The 21,745-nt window shown below is 41.3% G+C and overlaps 1 protein-coding gene across 1 annotated transcript in view; it reads left to right on the plus strand.

The window, feature by feature from the left end:
• The window catches only part of HADHA (hydroxyacyl-CoA dehydrogenase trifunctional multienzyme complex subunit alpha), a 54,325-nt gene that overhangs the window by 18,740 nt on the left and 13,840 nt on the right, over positions 1 to 21,745 (plus strand). Inside the window, exons 8-13 of the mRNA XM_019943109.3 lie at positions 8,199 to 8,321; positions 8,783 to 8,901; positions 10,854 to 10,910; positions 12,581 to 12,690; positions 16,517 to 16,651; positions 18,726 to 18,897. Of these exons, the coding sequence (XP_019798668.2) occupies positions 8,199 to 8,321; positions 8,783 to 8,901; positions 10,854 to 10,910; positions 12,581 to 12,690; positions 16,517 to 16,651; positions 18,726 to 18,897 (716 nt within the window). The remainder of the gene's footprint in view (positions 1 to 8,198; positions 8,322 to 8,782; positions 8,902 to 10,853; positions 10,911 to 12,580; positions 12,691 to 16,516; positions 16,652 to 18,725; positions 18,898 to 21,745) is intronic.

Genomic DNA, 21,745 nt, shown 5'->3' on the forward strand with positions numbered 1-21,745 from the left:
TGCCATCATGGCCACTTTGTTCATGAGCCCATTGGGCAGTGACAGGGGTGACTGGGGAAAGAGGCTGACTGGTATCCACAGGATGGATTATCTTTTCCACTCGATCATTAAAATCCTCTTTGAGATCACCCCTTGTTGACCATTCACATGAAACACAAATATTTTCACATTCTTTGCTGAGTTTTCTCTTTCCCAGTCAGCTGCTCATAGGGAACTTCCATGAGGCCATAGGTGCAGGCTGAGAGAGGGAAGCAGGAGTAAGGGTATTTTGGCCACTTCCTCATGCAACTTGTACCTTTAGGGTCTGCTCAAGCCCAGTCTCATGTATACCACTTCCATTTGATAATGGAGTGCTGTTGCGCACACCCAGCTTTATGGCTTAGTGGGTTAGACAGCATCCATTTCATGACAGGCAGCTCAGATCACATAGTAACTTGGCCCATGGTTAAGCTTAGAGTCTCCACTAAGGCCCAGTAGGAAGCTAAAAGCTGTTTCTCAGCAGGATAGTAATTATTAACAGAGGATGGTAGGGCTTTGCTCCAAATTCCTAAGGATCTGTACTCTGATTCGCCTGTAGGGCCTGCCAACGACTCCAGACAGCATCTCTGTCTACCACTGATGCTTCAGGCGCCTTCAGGTCTGAATCGTATGGTCTAAAGAGCAGAACAGCTATTCTAGTCCTAAGCCCAACTCGAAACTAGCAGCCTTCAAGTTACTCAGTAAAGGGGCTAGAGTAGCACATCCAAAAAAGATGTTGCCTCCAAAATCCACTAGGTGTTGTGCCTGTTTTTTGTGGTGGGAGGGGCCAGATGCAACAACTTATCCTTCACCTTAGAAGGAATGTCTCAGCATGCCCCATACCACTGGACCCCTAGAAATTTCACTAACATGGATATGTCTAGAGTAGTTGGTACTTCCAGCTCACCAGGTCCATTCAGCATAATATCATCCATGTAATGAACTGGCATGGTATCTTTTGGAAGGAAAAGGCAATCAAGGTCCGTGTGGGCTAAATTATGACTTATGGATGTAGAACTGATCACTCCTGAGGTAAGACAGTAAGGGTATATTGCAGGCCTTTCCAGCTGAAAGCAAACTGCTTCTGGTAGTCTTTACTACCAGCTATCAAGGAAAAAAGCACTTTCCAGATCAGCAAATACACAAGAGGTAAAAGGAGATGTGTTGACTTGCTCAGGCAATGAAATTGCATCTGGAATACCAGCGGCAGTTGCTGTTACCACCTGATTAAGTTTACCATAGTCCACTGTCATTCTGCAGGAGCCATCTGGTTTCTGCACAGGCCAAAAATACGTAAATTGAATGAGGATGCAGTGGGAGTCACCGCTCCTGCATCTTTCAAGTCCTTAATGGTGGCACCAGTCTCTGTAGTCCCTCCAGGAATGCAGTATTACTTTTATTTTACTATTTTTCTGGGTAGAGGCAGTTTTAGTGGCTTTCACTTGGCCTTTCCCACTATAGTAGTCCTTATTCCACAGGTCAAGGAGCTAGTTGCTGAGGATATCTATTTCAATCGTGCATTCTGGAAGTAACCAAAGGATGAGTTCAGGAACCCACTAGGCCCACTGAGATAGAACTGAGCTAATAATCCTTTTATCACATGACCTTATAAACCCCTGTCCTGTCTGGTGGATCACAATAACATTTTGAGTCTTTTGGAATTACTCTCAGTTCCGAGCCAGTGTCCAGTATCCCCCAAAAGTCTGATTATTTCCCTTTCCTCAAGGTAAATGACCATAGAGTCCCTTTGGGGAAGACTAACAGTATAATTCCCTCAAGGAGCTACAACCTCCCCTTTATTCAAGGGGTTCTGGGTCTTTAAACTGGCTCATTTCTGAGAATTGATGAGGGCGATGACTTTCTCTTTCCTTTCTTTTTTTAAAAACAATTATTTACTTATTTATTTTTGGCTGCGTTGGGTCTTCGTTGCTGCGCACGGGCTTTGTCTAGTTGTGGGAGCGGGGGCTACTCTTTGTTGCGGTGCTCGGGCTTCTTATTGCGGTGGCTTCCCTTGTTGCGGAGCACGGGCTCTAGGCGTGCGGGCTTCAGTAGTCGTGGCTCTTAGGCTCTAGAGTGCAGACTCAGTAGTTGTGGCGCACGGGCTTAGTTGCTCCGTGGCATGTGGCATCTTCCTGGACCAGGGCTCGAACCCATGTCCCCTGCATTGGCAGGCGGATTTTTAACCACTGTGCCACCAGGGATGTCTGATGACTCTCTTTGGTAATTCACGTTATTCTTAGGTTTACTAGACCTAGAATTCTGAATCCAGTGGGCCACCCATCATCTGTTTCTTTCCTAGGAATGCCATGATAAACTAGCCAACGCCATAGGTCTCCACAAGTCAAACTATTCTGATTACTATTTACTTTGGCTCTGCTCTCCAGTTTGGTAGCCATGCCCCATTTGCTTTTGGCAATTGAGTGTTGCTCCTTGGCCCCTGCCACCCCAGAATCCCATTATCCCCACTGCGTTTAGGGATCCTAGTTGATGGTAGCAGTTCCCACTGTAATTTCTGACCTACAGAGAGGAGCAACCACAGAGCTCTTCAAGGATGCTGGGACTCCCCTCCTAAGTTGATTTCTCTTGGTCGTGGTGAAAGGTGTGTCCTCTGACCCTTCCAGGGGGGCTGAGCAGGTCCAGCATGATAAATCCAGGCTAACATTCCAGTTTCCTTAAGCCTTTTAATATTTCCTCTACCCTACCAACATGGTTCTGGCATTTCGGCTTCGTTCAGTACTGCTTGTTTTCTATATGTCCCATCTGTTCTTTGTTCCTTTTTTCTTCTTTCTGCTTTCCTCTGGATTAATCTTTTTTTTTTTGGGGGGGGGGGGGCCATGCCATGTAGCATGAGGGATCTTAGTTCCCCGAGCAGGCATTGACCCCATCTGCCCTGCAGTGGAAGCACAGAGTCCTAAACATGGGACTGCCGGGGAATTCCACCCGGATTAATCATTTTTTATCTTCACTGTTGGACTTTTACTTTGCTTTACCCTTTTAATGGTTGCTCTAGGGTTTACAGCATACATCATTTTCTTTTTTTCTTATTTATTTATCTTTGGCTGCGTTGGGTCTTTGTCGTTGCACGCGAGCTTTCTCTACTTGCGGCGAGCGGGGGCTATTCTTCATTGCAGTGCTCTGGCTTCTCATTGGGATGGCTTCTCTCGTTGCAGAGCATGGGCTCTAGGTGTGCAGGCTTCATTAGTTGTGGCACACGGGCTCAGTAGTTGTGGCTCGCGGGCTGTAGAGTGCAGGCTCAATAGTTGTGGTGCATGGGCTTAGCTGCTCCGTGGCATGTGGGATCTTCCCGGACCAGGGCTTGAACCTGTATCCCCTGTGTTGGCAGGCAGATTCTTAACCACTGTGCCACCAGGGAAATCCAGCATACATCTTTAACATGTAATCTGTCTTGATATATCATTTCACATGTAAGGTAGGAACCTTTAAAGGGTATACTTTCATTTCCCCCCATTCTTTTGCTATTCTTGTTATACTTCTGCATGTATTATACGTTCCTTAGCGTATTACTATTTTTGTTTTAAACAATTATCTTTTAAAGAGATTTAAAAAATGAGATGATTCTTTTCTGTTTACTCATATATTTATCATTTTTGGTGCTCTTTATTCTTTGTATAGATCCAGGTTCCCTGGCTTGATTTTCCTCCAACCTGAAGAACTTCCTTCAACATGCTCTATAGTGTAGGTCTGCTGGCAGTTAATTCTCTCACTTTTTGATTTGTTTGAAAAAGTCTTCATTTTCGAAAGGTATTTTTGATAGGTATAGAATCCCAGATTTCCAGTGTTTTCCTTTTGGTACTGTATAGATATTTACATTGTGTTGTCGCTTGCATAATTTCTGAGGAAAAGTCTGTGTCATTTTTATCTTTGGTCATCTGTATATAATGTGTCTTCTCCACTCCTACCCCAATCCTCCCCAAACTGCTCTCACGTTTTCCCTTTATTACTGATTTTAGCAATTTATTTATGATGTGCCTTGGTGTGTGTGTGTGTTTTAAATGTTTGCTGTATATGGGATTCATTGAGCTTCTTAGATAGTGAGCTTGGAGTTTTCATCAAAATTGGAAACTTTTTGGCTATTTCTTTTTTTTTTTTTTTTTTGCGATACGCAGGCCTCTCACTGCTGTGGCCTCTCCAACTGCGGAGCACAGGCTCCGGACGCACAGGCCCAGCGGCCACGGCTCACGGGCCCAGCCGCTCCGCAGCATGTGGGATCCTCTCAGACCGGGGCACGAACCCGTGTCCCCCGCATCGGCAGGTGGACTCTCAACCACTGTGCCACCAGGGATGCCCTTGGCTATTTCTTTAAATATTTTTCCATCTCCCCGACTGCTTTTCTTTTCTTTGTTGTTGTTGTTGTTCAGGGTGATTTTTCTTTAATTTTTATTTTATATTGGAATATAGTTGATTAACAATGTTGTGTTAGTTTCAGGTGTACATCAAAGTGATTCAGTTATACATATACATGTATCTATTCTTTTTCAAATTCTTTTCCCATTTAGGTTATTACAGAATATTGAGCAAGGTTCCCTGTGCTATACAGTAGGTCCTTGTTGGTTATCTATTTTAAATATAGCAGTGTGTACATGTCAATCCCAAACTCCCCATCTATCCCTCCCACCCTCCCATCCCCCCTGGTAACCATAAGTTCATTCTCTACATCTGTGAGTCTGTTTCTGTTTTGTAAATAAGTTCATTTGTATCAAATTTTTTTTTTTTAGATTCTGAATACAAGCAATATCATATGATATTTGTCTTTCCCTGATTTACTTCATTTAGTGTGATAATCTCCAGGTCCACCCATGTTGTTGCAAATGACATTATTTCCTTCTTGTTTTTTTTTATTTCCTTCTTTTTAATGGCTAAGTAATATTCCATTGTATATATGTACCACATCTTCTTTATCCATTCATCTGTCAACGGATATTTAGGCTGCTTCCATGTCTTGGCTATTATAAACAGTGCTGTGGTGAACATTGGGGGTGCACATATCTTTTGAACCATGTTTTTCCCTGGATATATGCCCAGGAATGGGATTGCTGGATCATATGGTAACTCTATTTTTTACTTTTTTAAGGAACCTCCATACTGTTCTCCATAGTGGCTGTACCAATTTACGTTCCCACCAACAGTGTAGGAGGGTTCCCTTTTCTCCACACCCTCTCCAGCATTTATTGTTTGTACATTTTTTGATGATGGCCATTCTGCTTGGTGTGAGATGATAATTTCATTGTAGTCATGATTTGCATTTCTCTAATAATTACCTATGTTAAGCATCTTTTCATGTGCCTCTTGGCCATCTGTATGTCTTCTTTGGAGGAATGTCTATGTAGGTCTTCTGCCCATTTTTTGATTGGGTTGTTTGGTTTTTTGATATTGAGCCACATAAGCTGTTAGTAAAATTTGGAGATTAATCCTTTGTCGGTCACATTGTTTGCAAATATTTTCTCCCATTCTATGGGTTTTTTCGTTTTGTTTATGGTTCCTTTTGCTGTGCAAAAGTTTTTGAGTTTAATTATGTCCCATCTGTTTATTTTTGTTTTTATTTCCATTAGTCTAGGAGGTGGATCGAAAAAGATGTTACTGTGATTTATGTAAAAGAGTGTTCTGCCTACGTTTTACTTTAAGTTTTATAGTATCCCGTCTTACATTTGGGTCTTTTATCCATTTTGAGTTTATTTTTGTGTATGGTGTTAAAGAATGTTCTAATTTCATTTTTTTTACGTGTAGCTGTCCAGCTTTCCCAGCACCATTTGTTGAAGGGACTGTCTTTCCACCATTGTATAGTCTTGCATCCTTTGTAGTACATTAATTGACCATGGGTGTGTGGGTTTATTTCTGGGCTTTCTATCCTGTTCTGTTGATCTATATTTCTATTTTTGTGCCAGAACCATACTATTTTGATGATTGTTTTCTATATGTCCCATCTGTTCTTTGTTCCTTTTTTCTTCTTTCTGCTTTCCTCTGGATTAATCTTTTTTTGGTAGTGTGGTCTGAAGTTAGGGAGCCTGATTCCTCCAGCTCTGTTTTTCTTTCTCAAGATTACTTTGGCTATTTGGGGTCTTTTGTGTCTCCATACAAATTGTAAGATTTTTTGTTGTAGTTCTGTGAAAATTTGATAGGGATTGCATTGAATCTGTAGATTGCCTTGGGTAGTATAGTCATTTTGACAGTACTGATTCTTCCTATCCAAGAACATGGTATATCTTCCCATCTGTTTGTGTCATCTTCGATTTCTTTCATCAGTGTCTTATAGTTTTCAGAGTACAAGTCTTTTGTCTCCTTAGTCCCCTACCCCTTTCCTGAGACTTCAGTCTCACATATTTTAGATTACGTGATATTGTCCCAAAATGAAGCTCTGTTTCTCTTTTTCAGTCTGTTTATATTTCTCTTGCCATGTATTCAAGTTTCCTGATCTTTTCTTCTTCACAGTATAATTTGCTATTAATCCAATTGCCTACATTTTTTGTTTCAGATATTGTTTTTTTCTCATATTTAGAAGTAATAGTTGATTCATTGTCACATCTTCAATTTCCCTTCATTATGTTTCTGTTTTGCTCTGCCTTCTTTGACATATGGCATGAATTCACAGTAACCTTTCTAACATTGTGTCTGCTTATCCTATCTTTTTTTTTTGCGGTACGCGGGCCTCTCACCGTCATGGCCTCTCCCACTGCAGAGCACAGGCTCCGGACGCGCAGGCTCAGCAGCCATGGCCCACGGGCCCAGCTGCTCCGCGGCACGTGAGATCCTCTCGGACCGGGGTACGAACCCATGTCCCCTGCATCGGCAGGCGGACTCCCAACCACTGCACCACTAGGGAAGCCCTATCCTATCTTTTCAATTCTGCACCTGTTTCTATCGGTCAGTTTGTCTCCTAGCTGTAGGCCATGTTTTTCTTGCTTCTTTTCATGCCTTTATGTTGGTTCTTTCCCTGGCCTCAGGTAGTTTCCTCTCATGCATGTGCAGAATGATACTTCGCCTTAGTTTCAAGGGGCCCCTCTGTAGATCTCTGGAGCTCTCCTTTTGTGTAGCAACTGCTCTCCAGTATTCTTCTGTAATTCCAGCATTACATTATGACTTTTGCGGACCCTGTGCGCTTTTGTCATTCAGACGTTTGGGGCTTAGTTCATTTTCTTCCTCCTCCACGGAGGCTGAAAGTAGGGCAAATGTCTTAAGGTGGAGAATGGTTGCATATTGTTGCAGGCTTCTCCCTCTACTGGGATTTTGTTCCCTATACACCATAAGAAGGCACAAGATCGGCTTTTCAACCTCAGCCACCTCTCGCTCCAGTGTGGCTCTTACAAGCCTTTGACTGAGAGCCTGGTAAGTGTCTGTTTTCATAGCTGTGTGAAAACAGCCTTTGGCTCTTCTGAGTCTTTGTCTCCTGCCTCCAGCAAGTTTGGTATCAGGCTCTGCCTCAAGCGAAAAATCAGGTGCATGTTTTTGGCATGTCCCCCTTTCTGTACAAGTACTGCATGTGCTAAACATTATGACACTATAAGAGATTTCACTCTAGCTTCCAGCCTCTTGCACCACCTTAGAACTTCACAAATGTTCCATGCGGGAAAACTAGCTTTGCGTCTGGTTTCTTCTAGTACTGACTTGTTGTGTATGACCACCAAAAACTCTGTTCATTTCACTTTTCCTCAGTAGCATCCTTCTGCTTGAGCCAAGTCCAATCTTCAGCCCACACCCAAAAGCATCATGTACCCCCAGGAAAGACAATGTCCAGCAATCATCAGTTCACATTGGACAGGCTCTTCCCTCTCTGGAATTCTGTTCATATAACCTTTGTTGCTTCCACAGCTCTCCAGTGTCTTTACAAATGTGATTTTGCAATTGATTTTTTGTTTTCCAGTTTTGCAGCAAGAAAACAGGCCTCATGAGACATAATACATCCTACTCAGAAGTGGAGGCCAGACTTAAATAGGGCTTAAGACTTGTTTTCTACCAGGAGGAGGTTGTTGCACCTTCGCTCAGTGTGACTTCTCTTTTTGAGTGCATAGTTCATGACATTGCCACCTACCGGTCTCTAGTCAGACTTAGAAAGCTGCGCTGAAAGTGGGTGCTGGAGCCTTCGGCTTTGGCCTGCCTGGGTTTTGCCCACCTGGGACTGATGCAAGCCTGATTTACATTCCAGTCTGTTGTGTTCGTCTTTACAGGACCAGGAATAAAACCTCCAGAGGAACGGACAATTGAATACCTAGAAGAAGTTGCAATTACTTTTGCTAAAGGACTAGCTGATAAAAAGATCTCTCCAAAGAGAGACAAGGGATTGGTAGAAAGTGAGTGTCATTATTAAAGAACTAAGGCAAAGCTTCTTTCCAGGGAATTTAATTTTATTTTCTATAAATCCGAAATGAGGAAGAGGTGAGTGCATTATTTACTCTTAAGTGTAAAGTCAACCTTAAAGGATGCAATAACTCTTCTCTAGGCTCAAGTCCTGGACCTTACACTGGTTAAAGACTTTTTTTTTAAATTTTTTATTTTGGAAAAATTTAAATAATACCAAAATAGAATAATGTAACAGTGTAATAAACACCCATGTACCCAACACCAAGCTTTAATACTTACCAACTAATGTTTAAAGAAGTGCTTAGGTTGAAATTTAGATTGTTTATGTCAGAGTAAAGAGCAGTTCTTTCAGATAGCTAGAATCACTGTGTTTTTATGGAGTTTACAGAACAAACTAACAAGGGAGGCTGGGCTCTTTCCAGTAAGGATCTAAAAGCATTTTACCTTACAGAATTGACATCGTATGCCATGAGTATTCCATTTGTCAGGCAACAGATTTACAAAAAGGTGGAAGAAAGAGTACGAAAGCAGACCAAAGGCCTTTATCCTGCACCTCTGAAAATAATTGATGTGAGTTTTTACCCCGTACTCCCACATTTCTCATGTTTCTTCCCTTTGTCTAGAGCAACTACTCTTCATTGCCATTCTGCACCATGTTTGCCAGTACTGAAGTTCCTCATGCTACTATCAAAGTACTTACCAAAAATAACACAAGAGCATAGCAAGCTATGAGGATTTATATAAATGGATATTTGGGGAAAATTAGTGCCAGGCATACTTTTTAGTTGATGAGCTTAAAATTACCAGTTATAAACCAAGAAAGGAACCTATGTCATATCAGTATAACAAAACCAGTAAAATATTGGACATTAATTAAGAGGTAGTTGAAACAAAATTAATGGCTGTATTCTGTCCTTAGTCAAAACCATTGTCATTACCTAAAATGTCTCATTGACTTTCCATTGCCATAATTATGAAAAGATGTAATGATATAGAGAAGTTCTGGAAAAGCTCAAGGAGGATGATTAAAATGATCACAGAGTTGAAGTAACATCTGTCTCAAGGTAGACTTTAAAACTTATAAAATCTTCAATCTGGAAAGTCCCAGATCAAAAGAGCAATAATTGAAGACAAGATCAATAATCAAAGATTTCAGAATTGGAGAATGAATTAGTCAACAGGTATATTTTGAGCCAAAGACACCAAAGTATATAAAATATGAAACGTGGTCCCCTACTTCCATTCACCTCACACAGTCTGGGTTGGGGAGATTAAACACATATATGTGGTAAGGCAGATGGCAGGATGGGGCGGTATGTAGCTGCATAGGGTTAACGCCAGCTAACTGGGACAGAGGAGGTTTGCTAAATTCACTGAGGAGGGAACGATCCCTGAAATTGTTAGAGAATACATGATGAGAAAGCCAGGTAGGATGGGCATTTTGAGCAAAGTTACAGAAGCTGGAAAGCATGAGGCTCTTCAAGGAACATCAAATCAGATCAGTTTTTGTAGGAGGATAATGCAGTGTCTTCAGAAAGGCAGACCAAAGGTGGATTTCAAAAGGTAGACAGTAATTAATTAAGAAATTTCATCTTTGTCCTATATAGATCATAGAGAACCGTTTTCATGGCAGTGAGTAAAAATGGATTAGAAACAGAGACAAAGTAGATCAATGAACTAGGAAACTGTTCTGGTAATTCAGACTTGAAGTTTGAATAAGACCCCGAAATAGAATAGTAAAAGCAACAATACGAAGGTAGTAAGAGACTTGCCAAAGAGAGTTAGGAGTCAAGGTTTAGAAGTGTTGAGATTAGGTATTCAGGAAATTCAAGCAACAGTAGTTTAGACAGAGAAGTCGATTAAGGATATAGATTTATTTGGTTTTTTTTTTTAATCACCATTAAATTATGGTGATTGAATACAGGGTTATTTCTTTTATACTTGCTATTGTACTTAGGTTAGTACTTAACCCCAAATGTTAAATTGAATTTCATGGAGTTCATGATTAATGTGATAAACTAAATGATGTTCCTGAGGAAGAATAAATAGAGGGGGAAATGGGCTGCAAGTGGAACTTTGGGGACCTGCCCACATTTGGAGAACAGGAGAGGAGCCGGAAGAATAATTCAAGCAGGAGGGAAGGGAGTTAAGAGGAAAAGGTAAACCTATTATTGGACTCAGAAAGGGGTGATGACAACTCTTTCTCTGACAAAATAACAGGATTCAAAGGATAAGGAGGTGGAGTTTGAGCTGTGGAACCTCTGTGCTCTTTTCCTATTCTGACTTCTTAATTCTCTTTCCTTCTGTTTTATTTCCTTCCATTGTATACTAGGTTGAGCAGTAGCCTCAGACATGGAGAATTAAGTCAGTCTTAAGCAATAAGGCACTCCGTCCTCTTCTCTTTCTCACTCCAGTCTAGACTATTGACTTACTCTTTGAAGACTAACAACACTAGCCACTTTTTTCAGCATTACTGTGTATCTTGCCAATCGATTCCAACAAGTACTTCATCTGTTTTTTAGGTAGTGAAGACTGGGATTGAGCAAGGGAGTGATGCTGGCTATCTTTCTGAATCTCAGGTAAAATTATTTCCTTTCAGTGTTTTATTATTAGAGACAGAAAAAGCGAGATCCACAATGCTGTGTAAAACTGAAAAAAGGTAAAGTATTCAAAGCCTAGTAAAAAAATGTTTTCCTCCAGTGGTTGTCATTTCTTACGATTAATCTCAGTGAGCAAGTAGGTGCTAAGAAAACCACAGTAGTCCCAGATATTTGAACTTGCTCTCAATAAGGAGGGTGTAACTAGGAAAAGCAGGGGCAGGGTTAGAATCCTTTCAAAAGGAATCATTTGGACTTTTTGTTCTGTAGTTGGGCTGGTTTTGTTGTGATAAAGTGAGTACATGGATACAAAAATATGGTTCTTGTTAGAGCCTGCAGATAAACCTGTGAAGCCCAGCCTTCCTTTGGTGAATTAGGAAATGAAGGGAAATGTTTTGCACCCACCAAGACAAGAAAACAGAGCAACACACGAACCAACCTCACCCCTTCCACTTCCTAACAAGTTGGTGGTATTGTAGATTTTAGTTGTTTGGGTTGTTTTGAAGTTTTAAGCAATCATTGAAGGATGATTGCTCTTCAGTAATAGAATAAAAGATATCTGAAGAGCTCAGGACAAGTTCCAGAGAAAACATTTCTTATACTGGGTTGCTTACTGCAGTGCACTCTGATTAATTCTTTTACATTATCACCAGGTACACATATACATATGTACAGAAAGATTGAAGCATATTTCCCAAAATAATTAGCCTGTACACTGTACTCAGTATTTTCTATTTATTCTACTTATCACAACCTGCTAAATTCAAGACCACTGATAGATTTCTACCCGTGGTTTGAAAATCACTGGTTTATTGAATAGAACCTACTTTGCCAAGATTAGTAGAACATTGTTTCATGTTCTCTTCAGACATGAAGGCAACATTATTAGAGGGATTCCTTCTTTTAAGTGCTCTTTGCAACCATGTAATCGTACCAGTAAATTCTAGTAATATTGATGATGGTAATAGCTAACATTGAGGCCCAGTCATTTTACTAGTGTTTGCATTTACTTCCCACAACAATACTGTAAAATAGGTATTGTTTTTCCCATTTTAAGGATGAAGAAAGCTTCACAACTGGGAAATGGCAGGGCCAGTCTTTAAACTCAGTTCTTTCAAATACAGACTCTAAATCTCATGCTCTTTCCCACTAAGTTGAGACTTGTTCTCTGTAAGTGTTAAGGTCCTTTTAAAGTGGCAGATAGCACATGGGGCAGCCTGCTACCCTGGAAGGAGAACTGGAGTTGGGAGTCATACTGCCTGGGTTCAAGTTCTGTTTCTGCCCCTTTGAGGCAGTGTGGCTTTGAGCGAGGTCAAGTTCTGAGCCTCCTCTTCCCAGTCTTTAAAATGAGAGAGGTGGTTGAGATGATTGGTCCGTTTTGGCTCTGACACTCTAATTCCATGAAAAAAGTTACCACAGCCTCTGGTGTAGAGAATCTGAGAGCTCAGTTATATCCAGAACCTTTCAAAGCAGTAGTTGGAAGTGGAACAGATGAGGAGAGTTAAAGAAAGATGCTCAGCAGGAGACCAACTTCAGCAGCTCAGGACCTGAGGCTTTGCATGTGTTACCTCTGCTCTGCAGAGAAACTGACCCCAAAGAATCCACGTCTACAAGACTGAGAAGTTCTACCTTTTCTTCTTCCCTTTTTCCAGAAATTTGGAGAGCTTGCAATGACCAAAGAATCAAAAGCCTTGATGGGACTTTACCGTGGTCAGACCCTATGCAAGAAGAATAAATTTGGAGCTCCGCAGAAGGAGGTTAAGTAAGTCAGCTCTACGTAGGAAGCCCCTGTGGATTTCAGCACATGCTACGCTTGTCGATGTCTCTGAAGATCCATAGAGCTAGATTTATGCCTTCCGTCTTGCCCTAAACCTCTTCTGTCCTGAGCACTTTAGATCCCTATTCCTACGAAGGATTTTTTGGCTTTCAGAGTTCTGCCTGTGCTGAGTTTTCTCCTGACCTCTCTGATGTCTCCTGTAGAGGCATTTTTGTCTCAGTATTGATGTCCCCTAGAAATATGGTTTAGGTTTCCCCTTCCTAAACCAGTACACACACTATGTGCTGTTTAATGACCTTGTCTCTCTCTGTGACTTGAGATACCCTCTCTGGGAACTCACACTTCTCCCTCATTAAAAAAAGTAAAGCCTCATTCTAGTCGTTAAAGCCTTGTCCTTCGTTTAGCTTACAGCCTAAGCGTTTGAGAGCCTACTTACCTGTTTCATATCTATTCTCTTCAGCGAGCCTTTCAGTGTTATGCTGCCTAAATAGCTCTTCAGCATCTTAAGTTTAGTAATGCCCCTAAACTCACCCCCTTGCTCAGTGGTTCTTAACCTGGGCAACGTTGCCACCAGGGGACACTTGCCAATCTCTGGAAATATTTTTGGTTGTCACAGCTGGGGAGGGAGGGATGGTACTGGCATCTGGTGGCCAGAGGCCCGGAATGCTGCTAAACATCCTACAGTGCACAGGACAGCCCCACAACAAAGAAGTATCCAGTCCAAAATGTCAGCAGTGCTGAGGTTGAGGAACACTGTCTACCTGAATTACAGAGAGGGATTTGTGAAAGCAGCTCATGTTACTACCTTCCCCAGCCGCTCGCATTTAATGAGATTGCAATCCAGAGCAGAAGAGGAAATTAAGAGGAAGCCCAGGCGAGAAGACAAGATTCTTGCCAAGAGGGCTGATTTCCAAATTAGAATATGAAATACAACTGTAACTGCTTCTCCAGCACACGTGGTGATCGGTATCAGTCGGGTTGTCTGTGTACCACCTAATGTTGACAATATCTTGCATTCAGTGGGTGAGATGAATTACTTCCACGCTGCAGTGGAATGATGATATGGCCACTTAAATCTGAATCTCTTTATACATACTACAAAAATTACTCTTAAATTTTAAATTGGACTTCCCTGGTGGCACAGTGGTTGAGAGTCCGCCTGCCAGCGGTTACACGGGTTCAAGCCCTGGTCCGGGAAGATCCCACATGCCGCGGAGCAACTAAGCCCCTGCGCCACAACTACTGAGCCTGCACTCTAGAGCCTGCGAGCCGCAACTACCGAGCCCACGAGCCACAACTACTGAAACCCGCATGCCTAAAGCCCGTCCTCCGCAACAAAAGAAGTCACTGCAATGAGAAGCCTGTGCACCACGATGAAGAGTAGCCCCTGCTCGCTGCAACTAGAGAAAGCCCGCGTGCAGCAACGAAGACCCAACGCAGCCATAAATTAATTAATTAATTTAAAAAATATTAAATTATAAAATGTTTACTCTTAAGCTGATTAGCCACTCCTGACTCCTACTCTGGTCTGCATGTAACTCTTACTGTTATATGCAGATAGCATATAATACCACCTGGAGAAGCTGTTATTGTGTACCAGTACACAGAAAAGACAGGCAGCGTGCATGTGAAACTCATGTAAGAAGAAATAAGAAAATGAGAATCAAAATACTTAAGCTTACAAAAATTCTCCCCCCAAAACAACCACAATGCAAAACTATAGCAGAATGCTTCCAAACTTGAATTATATATCCTTAAATAAATATTTACAGATAAGAAAAGAATCACTTTGAATCAGAAGTTCAAAAACTCAGAATTAAATGGGCAGAAAAACAGGATGATGTAAGAGTTGACCTAACTTGGGAAATGAATTGAAAAAAGGTAACATCATCTTAGAAATGAAGAATAAATTATAAGGTATGCAAGGCAGAATAGGTTGAACTGAAAATTTAATAAAAATCATTGAAGAAAGGGCATCCCCCTTCCTGCTTTCCCAGTTGTCAGTAATAGTTCTACTTCTGTCTCTCTAGGCCTCTTCTCCCTTGCCTCGGATAATAATTTGAATTCCTTATGTATTTTCTCTTTTTATAAATTAATTTTTTATGCAAAGAATGCATTCTTAATCTCCTTTTTTAAACTATTATAAGGAAGTTTGAATACTAGATGAATGTTTTGTGTTTATGGTTTGAATGTTTTAATATAAAAGGAATCCTTCAGTATGAATCCTATAATAATCCTTTTTAGTCAGTGGTACGACTTGGAGACTGTGTATGTGGGTACATACCAGTTAACTTGTTCCTTTTCTTCTTCTACTGAAAGATTGATGACTTCCAATTTTTCATTATTGTAAACATTGTATGACTGTTCATCACAGCATATCATCTTGTGCATAAGTGCATTTCTCTAGAGCAGATAGTAGAATTACTGGGTCGTAGAAGATGCAATTTTTGGTTTTAATACATTTGACCTCCTATATAGGGCAAAGTATATACTTCTATCAACCATGCATGAAAGAACAAAATTTTTTATACCCTCACTGTTACTTTTAAAATTTTTGCCAATCTGATGGGGAGAGAATACATTTTTTTAAATTTGCATTTCCCAGATTATTAGGGAAATTGGGCATTTTATTGGCAATTTGTTTTCATTTTCTATGAATTGCTTTATATAAACCCCTGCCCATTTTATTGGGTTGTCTTTTTTAATTGATATGTGTGTTCTTTATATTTCCCCAGTAGTAATCCTTTGTCTGCTATACCTGTTGTCATTTGTCAAGCAAATTTTTAATTTTGGTGCAGCAAATACATGAATAATTTTTTCAGCTCCTATTCTTTATGTTTTTCTACCCTATTTTCTCATGTTCTCCAGTTACTTAACACTCACCATATCAAAATGTGTATTATCACAAAGCTGCATTTGAAAGATGCTCCCAGGAGTTGAAGTTAGGGTGCCTTTTCAGGTCTTGAATATGATTTTTGAACATTATAATCAGAATTGTTTTGAATGAAACAACTCTAATTTAGGTCTATGGTGTTGTAAACTTGGGCTTCTTTTATGAAGGAAGTTGTTCTGAAAATTTTTTTTAGTTACTTATGGGAAAATGGCATATTGTTCCAAAACTATGGAAAACTAAAAAGAGTCATCAGACATGATCTCTATCCCTCAAAAAGCTTAGAATTTAGTTGATGAGACAAAAATGATGTACATGAAGCTGTTCTAAAATACTGTGGGGTAAACCAAATGGTCCTGATAAGTTCAAGGGAATTCAGGGGTGGAAAAGGCAGTAATGTGCGTGTATGGAGGTGTTTGAGGGAGGGGTAAGGTCTGGAAGCAAAGAAACCATCCAAGAGGCTTTTGAACCAATCCAGGTAAGGGGTGAGAAAGGCACACATTTCAAGAGAAATGAAAGATGACTGGAAAATGGCAAAATCACTAGCAAGTAAGTGGTTGGTAAAAGAGAGATTAGTCTTTAGGCCTATCACTGCAAGTTAGCTTTTGTTTGAAGAAAAATACTCGTTAATTTAAGCGTAATCCATGTTGTTTTGTTTTCAGTGATCTCAGGTATGATTGAAGATCAGTATAATTCTGTCTTCTTGGGTAGACCAATTCTTTTAGACCTAATGGATTTTTGCATTTAACTTTGAAAATCAGTCATTTATGAAAGATATCTTTTTGTAGGTAAAAATTATTTTAAATACCTTATTGTTGTCCCTGCTTTAGTTGGTTTATTGGAAGATGACCTGGGCAATCTCCCACTTTTACTGAATTCATTAAGATTTATACCAAAAGTCATTTCATCCTTTCCTTTCAGGCAGCTCGCCATTCTTGGCGCAGGGCTAATGGGGGCCGGCATTGCCCAGGTCTCCGTGGATAAGGGCCTACAGACTATACTGAAGGATGCTACGCTAGCCGCGCTGGGGCGAGGACAGCAGCAAGTGTTCAGAGGGTAAGCCTGCTCTCTGCCTTTGCTGGGAGAGTAGCGTGTGTTTTGACTTTTGCCGTCACCGTTTCCTTTCTGCTGAACATGATCTGTATTGGATACTCCATTGTTAAGTCTCATTTCCTTTGCTTTTTAGACATGCTAATTCCTTCTTTCACTTTTTTTTCTTTTTTTTTTTTTTTTGCTGTTGTTGCAGACAATGTTATTATAAATCATTAACATCATTGGAGTCTGAGTGCAGAAGAGAAAACCTTATCTATTAGACGTTTTTAAATGCCATATGGTTTATACTTTGGTATCAGACTAGAAAGTCTCATGTTTGTGAATTTTAATTGCTGTATTGTTATAGAACATTGAAACAGCATGACTGTGTCTATAGAGAGAACTGAGATAAGGATATGAGGAAACGTGTAACTGCATCTTGAAGGTAGGGCTGGGATCAGAACTCATGAACCTCATATTTCTTGACTGGCGTTACCATAGAGAAGCAGTTAACTGATTTGGCTCCACAATATCTGGATCTTATGGACTGTGTCTCCATCTTACTTCTGAATTAATAAACGGGGACTATTATTCTCCCTCCTGCCCGTCCCTCCCTCCTCTCCCCCACCCAACACACATACGGCCTGTTGTGCAGAGGGGAAAAATGGAGCAGCCACTTGGCCAAACTGGGAATTTGTTTCAGCTCATTTCTCTGCTCCAATGTAATAGACTGTCTAAGGCTGGCTGAACTTTGATGGTCTTGCATGTGACTTTTAGTTGAGTTAGTTTTTTTGTTTCTTACGTGGATTATGTAGCTTAAGTGTGTTTTTACCCCTTTTCTGCTCATATATTGCTACCATAATACTGTGCAGGACCTGGCAGGTTTAATCATGTTGGCAGATAGCAACTATCTTAATGTAAGATAGCAAGGCATTGTAGTAAAAGATTCTGACCCCCCACAATGGCACGCGCTCGATAACACCATTGCCCTGAGGCCAGCACGCGAGCGTTCCCGGAGTTTCATACAGTCACCAAAATGAGAAATTGCTCTAAAATCGCTTTTCCCCCTCGATCTCTTTTGGATCCAGCTGTCCCGGCTTTCCCTTTTTGCATTAGAAACATCAGGCTCTGGTGAGGGCGCCTCACTGTACTGCTGACTTGGGACATACATATTTCTTGTCCTGTCGGGAATAGTTTCATTAGGCATTAGAATTAGAGCAACTAATAATGTTTTGAACTCTCACAAGAATCTTGCTTGCTGACTGCTGACACGGTTGTCAGAAACCAGGATATTTGAATCCATACTTTTGAGACTTAAACTGACTACTTCTTTGAACTTACCTTGTGGCTTTAATTTTTCTTTTGGTTAAGGAAACTAGTGAATGGGGTGTAGCTTCATTCTTCTTTCAGAGGAAAACTCTAGGTCATTTATTCTCAAAGTGCGGTCAGATTAAAACCTAAGAGAGCCTATTTGCCCTGGCAATAAAAAACAATCAGTTAAGTGTCTGAGTAGCAGGAATCCTTTTTAGCTCCCTGTGGGGAAGAAGAAACCTTGAGTTAATATTTTATGTAATCAATATGATGTGCTACTAGGTACTGACCAGGAAATGGATTAAGAATATACGACATAATGCTTGGTCTCTGTCCTCCGGTAGATCACAATTACAGAATAACAAAATGATATGTAAGCAAGTATAAACTCATGGTCTGGGGCCCGTGTTGGCTGTTTCCCCTATCGTAGGTAGAGAATTACTAGAGCTGCTCTCGTTTGCCATTTTAGTGTTCACGTTTACTCCTCTTGGCAAATTTAACTGTTTTATTAGTGATACCGTTTATGCAGGTTGGGCATGTAGGGGCATCTTTTAGTAGAAAGAATATGGATGTGGGGGTCAACCTGTTTGAACCCTAGGACCCTCCCTTAACTCGCTCTTGGACCACAAGTCCCTCTGAGTCTCCTTGAGCAGCTCAGCTCCCTCAGAATGGGAGCTACCTCACTGAGTTGGTGAAAAACACACAGCACACTATCTGGCCCATGGACACTCAATAAATGTTAGTTTCCTGTTCTCCTCCTCTGACTAGGAATGTGTTTTTTTCCTAGACTGAATGATAAAGTGAAGAAGAAAGCACTAACATCGTTTGAAAGGGACGCCTTTTTCAGCAACTTGACTGGGCAGCTCGATTACCAGGGTTTTGAAAAGGCTGACATGGTGATTGAAGCTGTTTTTGAGGACCTCAGTCTTAAGCACAAAGTGCTCAAGGAAGTAGAAGCTGTAAGTAAGGGGCCTGCTGTACTGAATCCTAGTGTTGTGAGTGGAGAACACAGAGACAGGGTTTTTTAAAGGAACTATAGGAAACTTGTGGTTCTTTTTATAGGGCCATTCATTCCCAGATGTAAGGGGTTTTGTATGTTTGTTTGTTTGTTGGAGGTGTGAAGTAGAAAAGAACAGCTTTATTGCTTTGCCAGGCAAAAGGGGACACAACAGGCTTGCGCCCCTCAAAACTGTGTCCCCCAAATGTAAGTTTTTATGTGAACCCATGCACACTGTAAAAAGGGCAAATCAAAGTCCTAAGAAAAGACAAACAAGTAGCTTATTAACTTAAGCACAGGGTTCATTAGCCTTATATGGGAGTTCAGTCACCCAAACGTACAAATAACCTCATGGACTGTAGCCAGACGTCTTGACATCATTGGTTGGCTGCAAGCTATAACTAAACTAATTCAGGTCTAGGCAGCAGAGGAAATAGGGAGAAACAGTTTCTCCAGGCAGGATTCAGATGCTCATTTTGTGGAAATGCTACTCTGGTCTTGAGCCCAAAGGCTGTGTGTAGTCAACTCTTCATATGGGATGATATGAACAAAACAAGTACTTGAACTGGGTGGTATGAAGAAAGAGGAAAGAAGGAAAGAAGAGATGGCAGTAATCCAGGCAGGAGGTAGAACCGGGTACAGTTAAATAAACAGAGTGTAGGTTAGTAAATGGTGTAAATAAAATGGCACTGACTTTGCAGCATTCTGGGGTATCTTGAGTAGTGGGCTGTACTCCTAAGACTCCCTTCCATGGGAGGACAATCTCTGCTCTACTAAAGAATGAACCTAAGGAGGGTTTAGAAACTAAAGACAAGCAGCTCAGTTTGGGATGGATTCCACTTGTGAAACACACATTCCAAAATCTTTTCTTTAAGCAGAGTGTAATGTAGGTTCAGCTGAGGGAGTGAATTCAGAAGAGCTGGGTAGGTGTGTGTTCTCTCTGTGCAAGGTGGCACTGCAGCAGAGATATGGACACAACGTTCCCGGGGCTTTGGGGGCCCTGCTGGGCCAATGGAAGGTAGACTGAGGGGCGGCAAAAACAGACGGAGCCGTTTACCACTAAAAGAGCATTTGCCACCTGACTGGGTGATGGTATTTGCTTTTGGAAAATCAGGATTTGGGAGTATCTGAGTGCAGAAAAGTTTGTTAGTTTTAGCAGTTGGGAAGCCAGTGGTCAAGGAAAAGAAAGAGAAAGAAGAGGGATCAGATCAAGAGAAGTGCAGACTATGAACAAATCGATACAGTAGTTCCCATTGAAACATAAAGGTTAAGGGAGAAGAGAAGGGAAAGAAAGAAAGAAAAGAAAAGGGGTTTTATATGTCCGTGAAGTCCATGGACTGCGGGAAAGGGAGGATATTCGGGGAATCATGAATTTTTAGCAGATAGTAAGAAAAGAATAAGAAGATTATTGCTAAAGGTAAAATCCAAAGTGTTACGTATGTTGTAGTTGTTTATGTAACATGTCACAGGCCTTTACGTTTTTAGAGAAGCTAGTGAAATCATCTAAGGTAGGAGATACTCAAAGAAGTTTTTCAGAAAGGGTGGAAAAGAGCAAGGTCCAGAAAAGATCTGTATTTGGAAAATCAAAGAATTTCAAGTGAAAGATCTTTAGGAAGCCACGAAGTCCATCCTCTTACCTGGCCTCTCCTTTCTTTACAGGAAGATGGTAAAGCTGAACCTACATGTGGTATTCCTCAGGGATTTAAAATTTCTCTTCCTCTCCACAGAACTAAAGAAACTCACTCCTTTGATATCTTCATAATTCTTGTCTCCAGACCCTCACTGTCTTGCTTGTCTCCTTTACTGTCTTCACCATGTCTCAGTGTTCTCTTGGCGTGTGACAAACCACCACAAAAACAATGACCTTTTCACAGTTCTGCAGTTAGGGCAGGGCTCTGAGAGGCGGCTGGCCCTTAATTCCACGTGGCTTCCCAGTGGGGTCACTCGTGGGACTGCATTCAGCTGAAAGCTTGGTTGGGGCGCCTCCCTCTCCCTGTGGCCTGTCCTCGCTTAGTGGTCGAGCCAGAGCTTCTCTGCAGCATGGCTGCTGGCTTCTAAGAGAGCAAGGCAGAAGTCAGTGGACTTCATAAGGCAAGTCCTGGAACTGGCAAAGTCACTTCTGCTACTTTCCATTGGTAAAAGCAAGTCATAGGCCAGCCCAGATTTAAGAGGAGGGGAAAGAGACTGTGCCCCTGGATGGGAGGAGAGACACACATGTACAAGAGGGGAAAGATTGTTGCCAGCCATCTTTGGAGACATTGGTTTGCTCTTCATAGAGAATTTTACCACCAACATTAGACACCATACCATTAATAATTCAACTTGAGACTATGTTAGCTTTCTGATCATCGGGCTCTACTTTTGACCCACATTATACTTTTGTTGTTGTTGTTGTTGCGGTACACGGGCCTCTCACTACTGCGGCCTCTCCCGTTGTGGAGCACAGGCTCCGGACGCACAGGCTCAGCGGCCATGGCTCACGGACCCAGCTGCTCTGCGGCATGTGGGATCTTCCCGGACCGGGGCACGAACCCACGTCCCCTGCATCGGCATGTCGACTCTCAACCACTGCGCCACCAAGGAAGCCCCTATACTTTTGATTAAATAAAATCATGGGCTCTTTAACACAAGTTTACTGCCAAGCCCAGGTCTTGCCCATTAGGTGCCTACTCAGTTATTTTTTTCTCTTTCTTCTCTTTCATAAAATCTTAATGCAGTACTTTACCTTCATCCTCATTATAATTGATCTTATTTTGCACTCAGTTCTTCAGCGTGTTGAATGTATCTTGAATCTTGATTCTCAACTCTGA

Source organism: Tursiops truncatus, chromosome 14 (genome assembly GCF_011762595.2).
Source record: "Tursiops truncatus isolate mTurTru1 chromosome 14, mTurTru1.mat.Y, whole genome shotgun sequence".
NCBI classification, from domain to species: Eukaryota; Metazoa; Chordata; class Mammalia; order Artiodactyla; family Delphinidae; genus Tursiops; species Tursiops truncatus.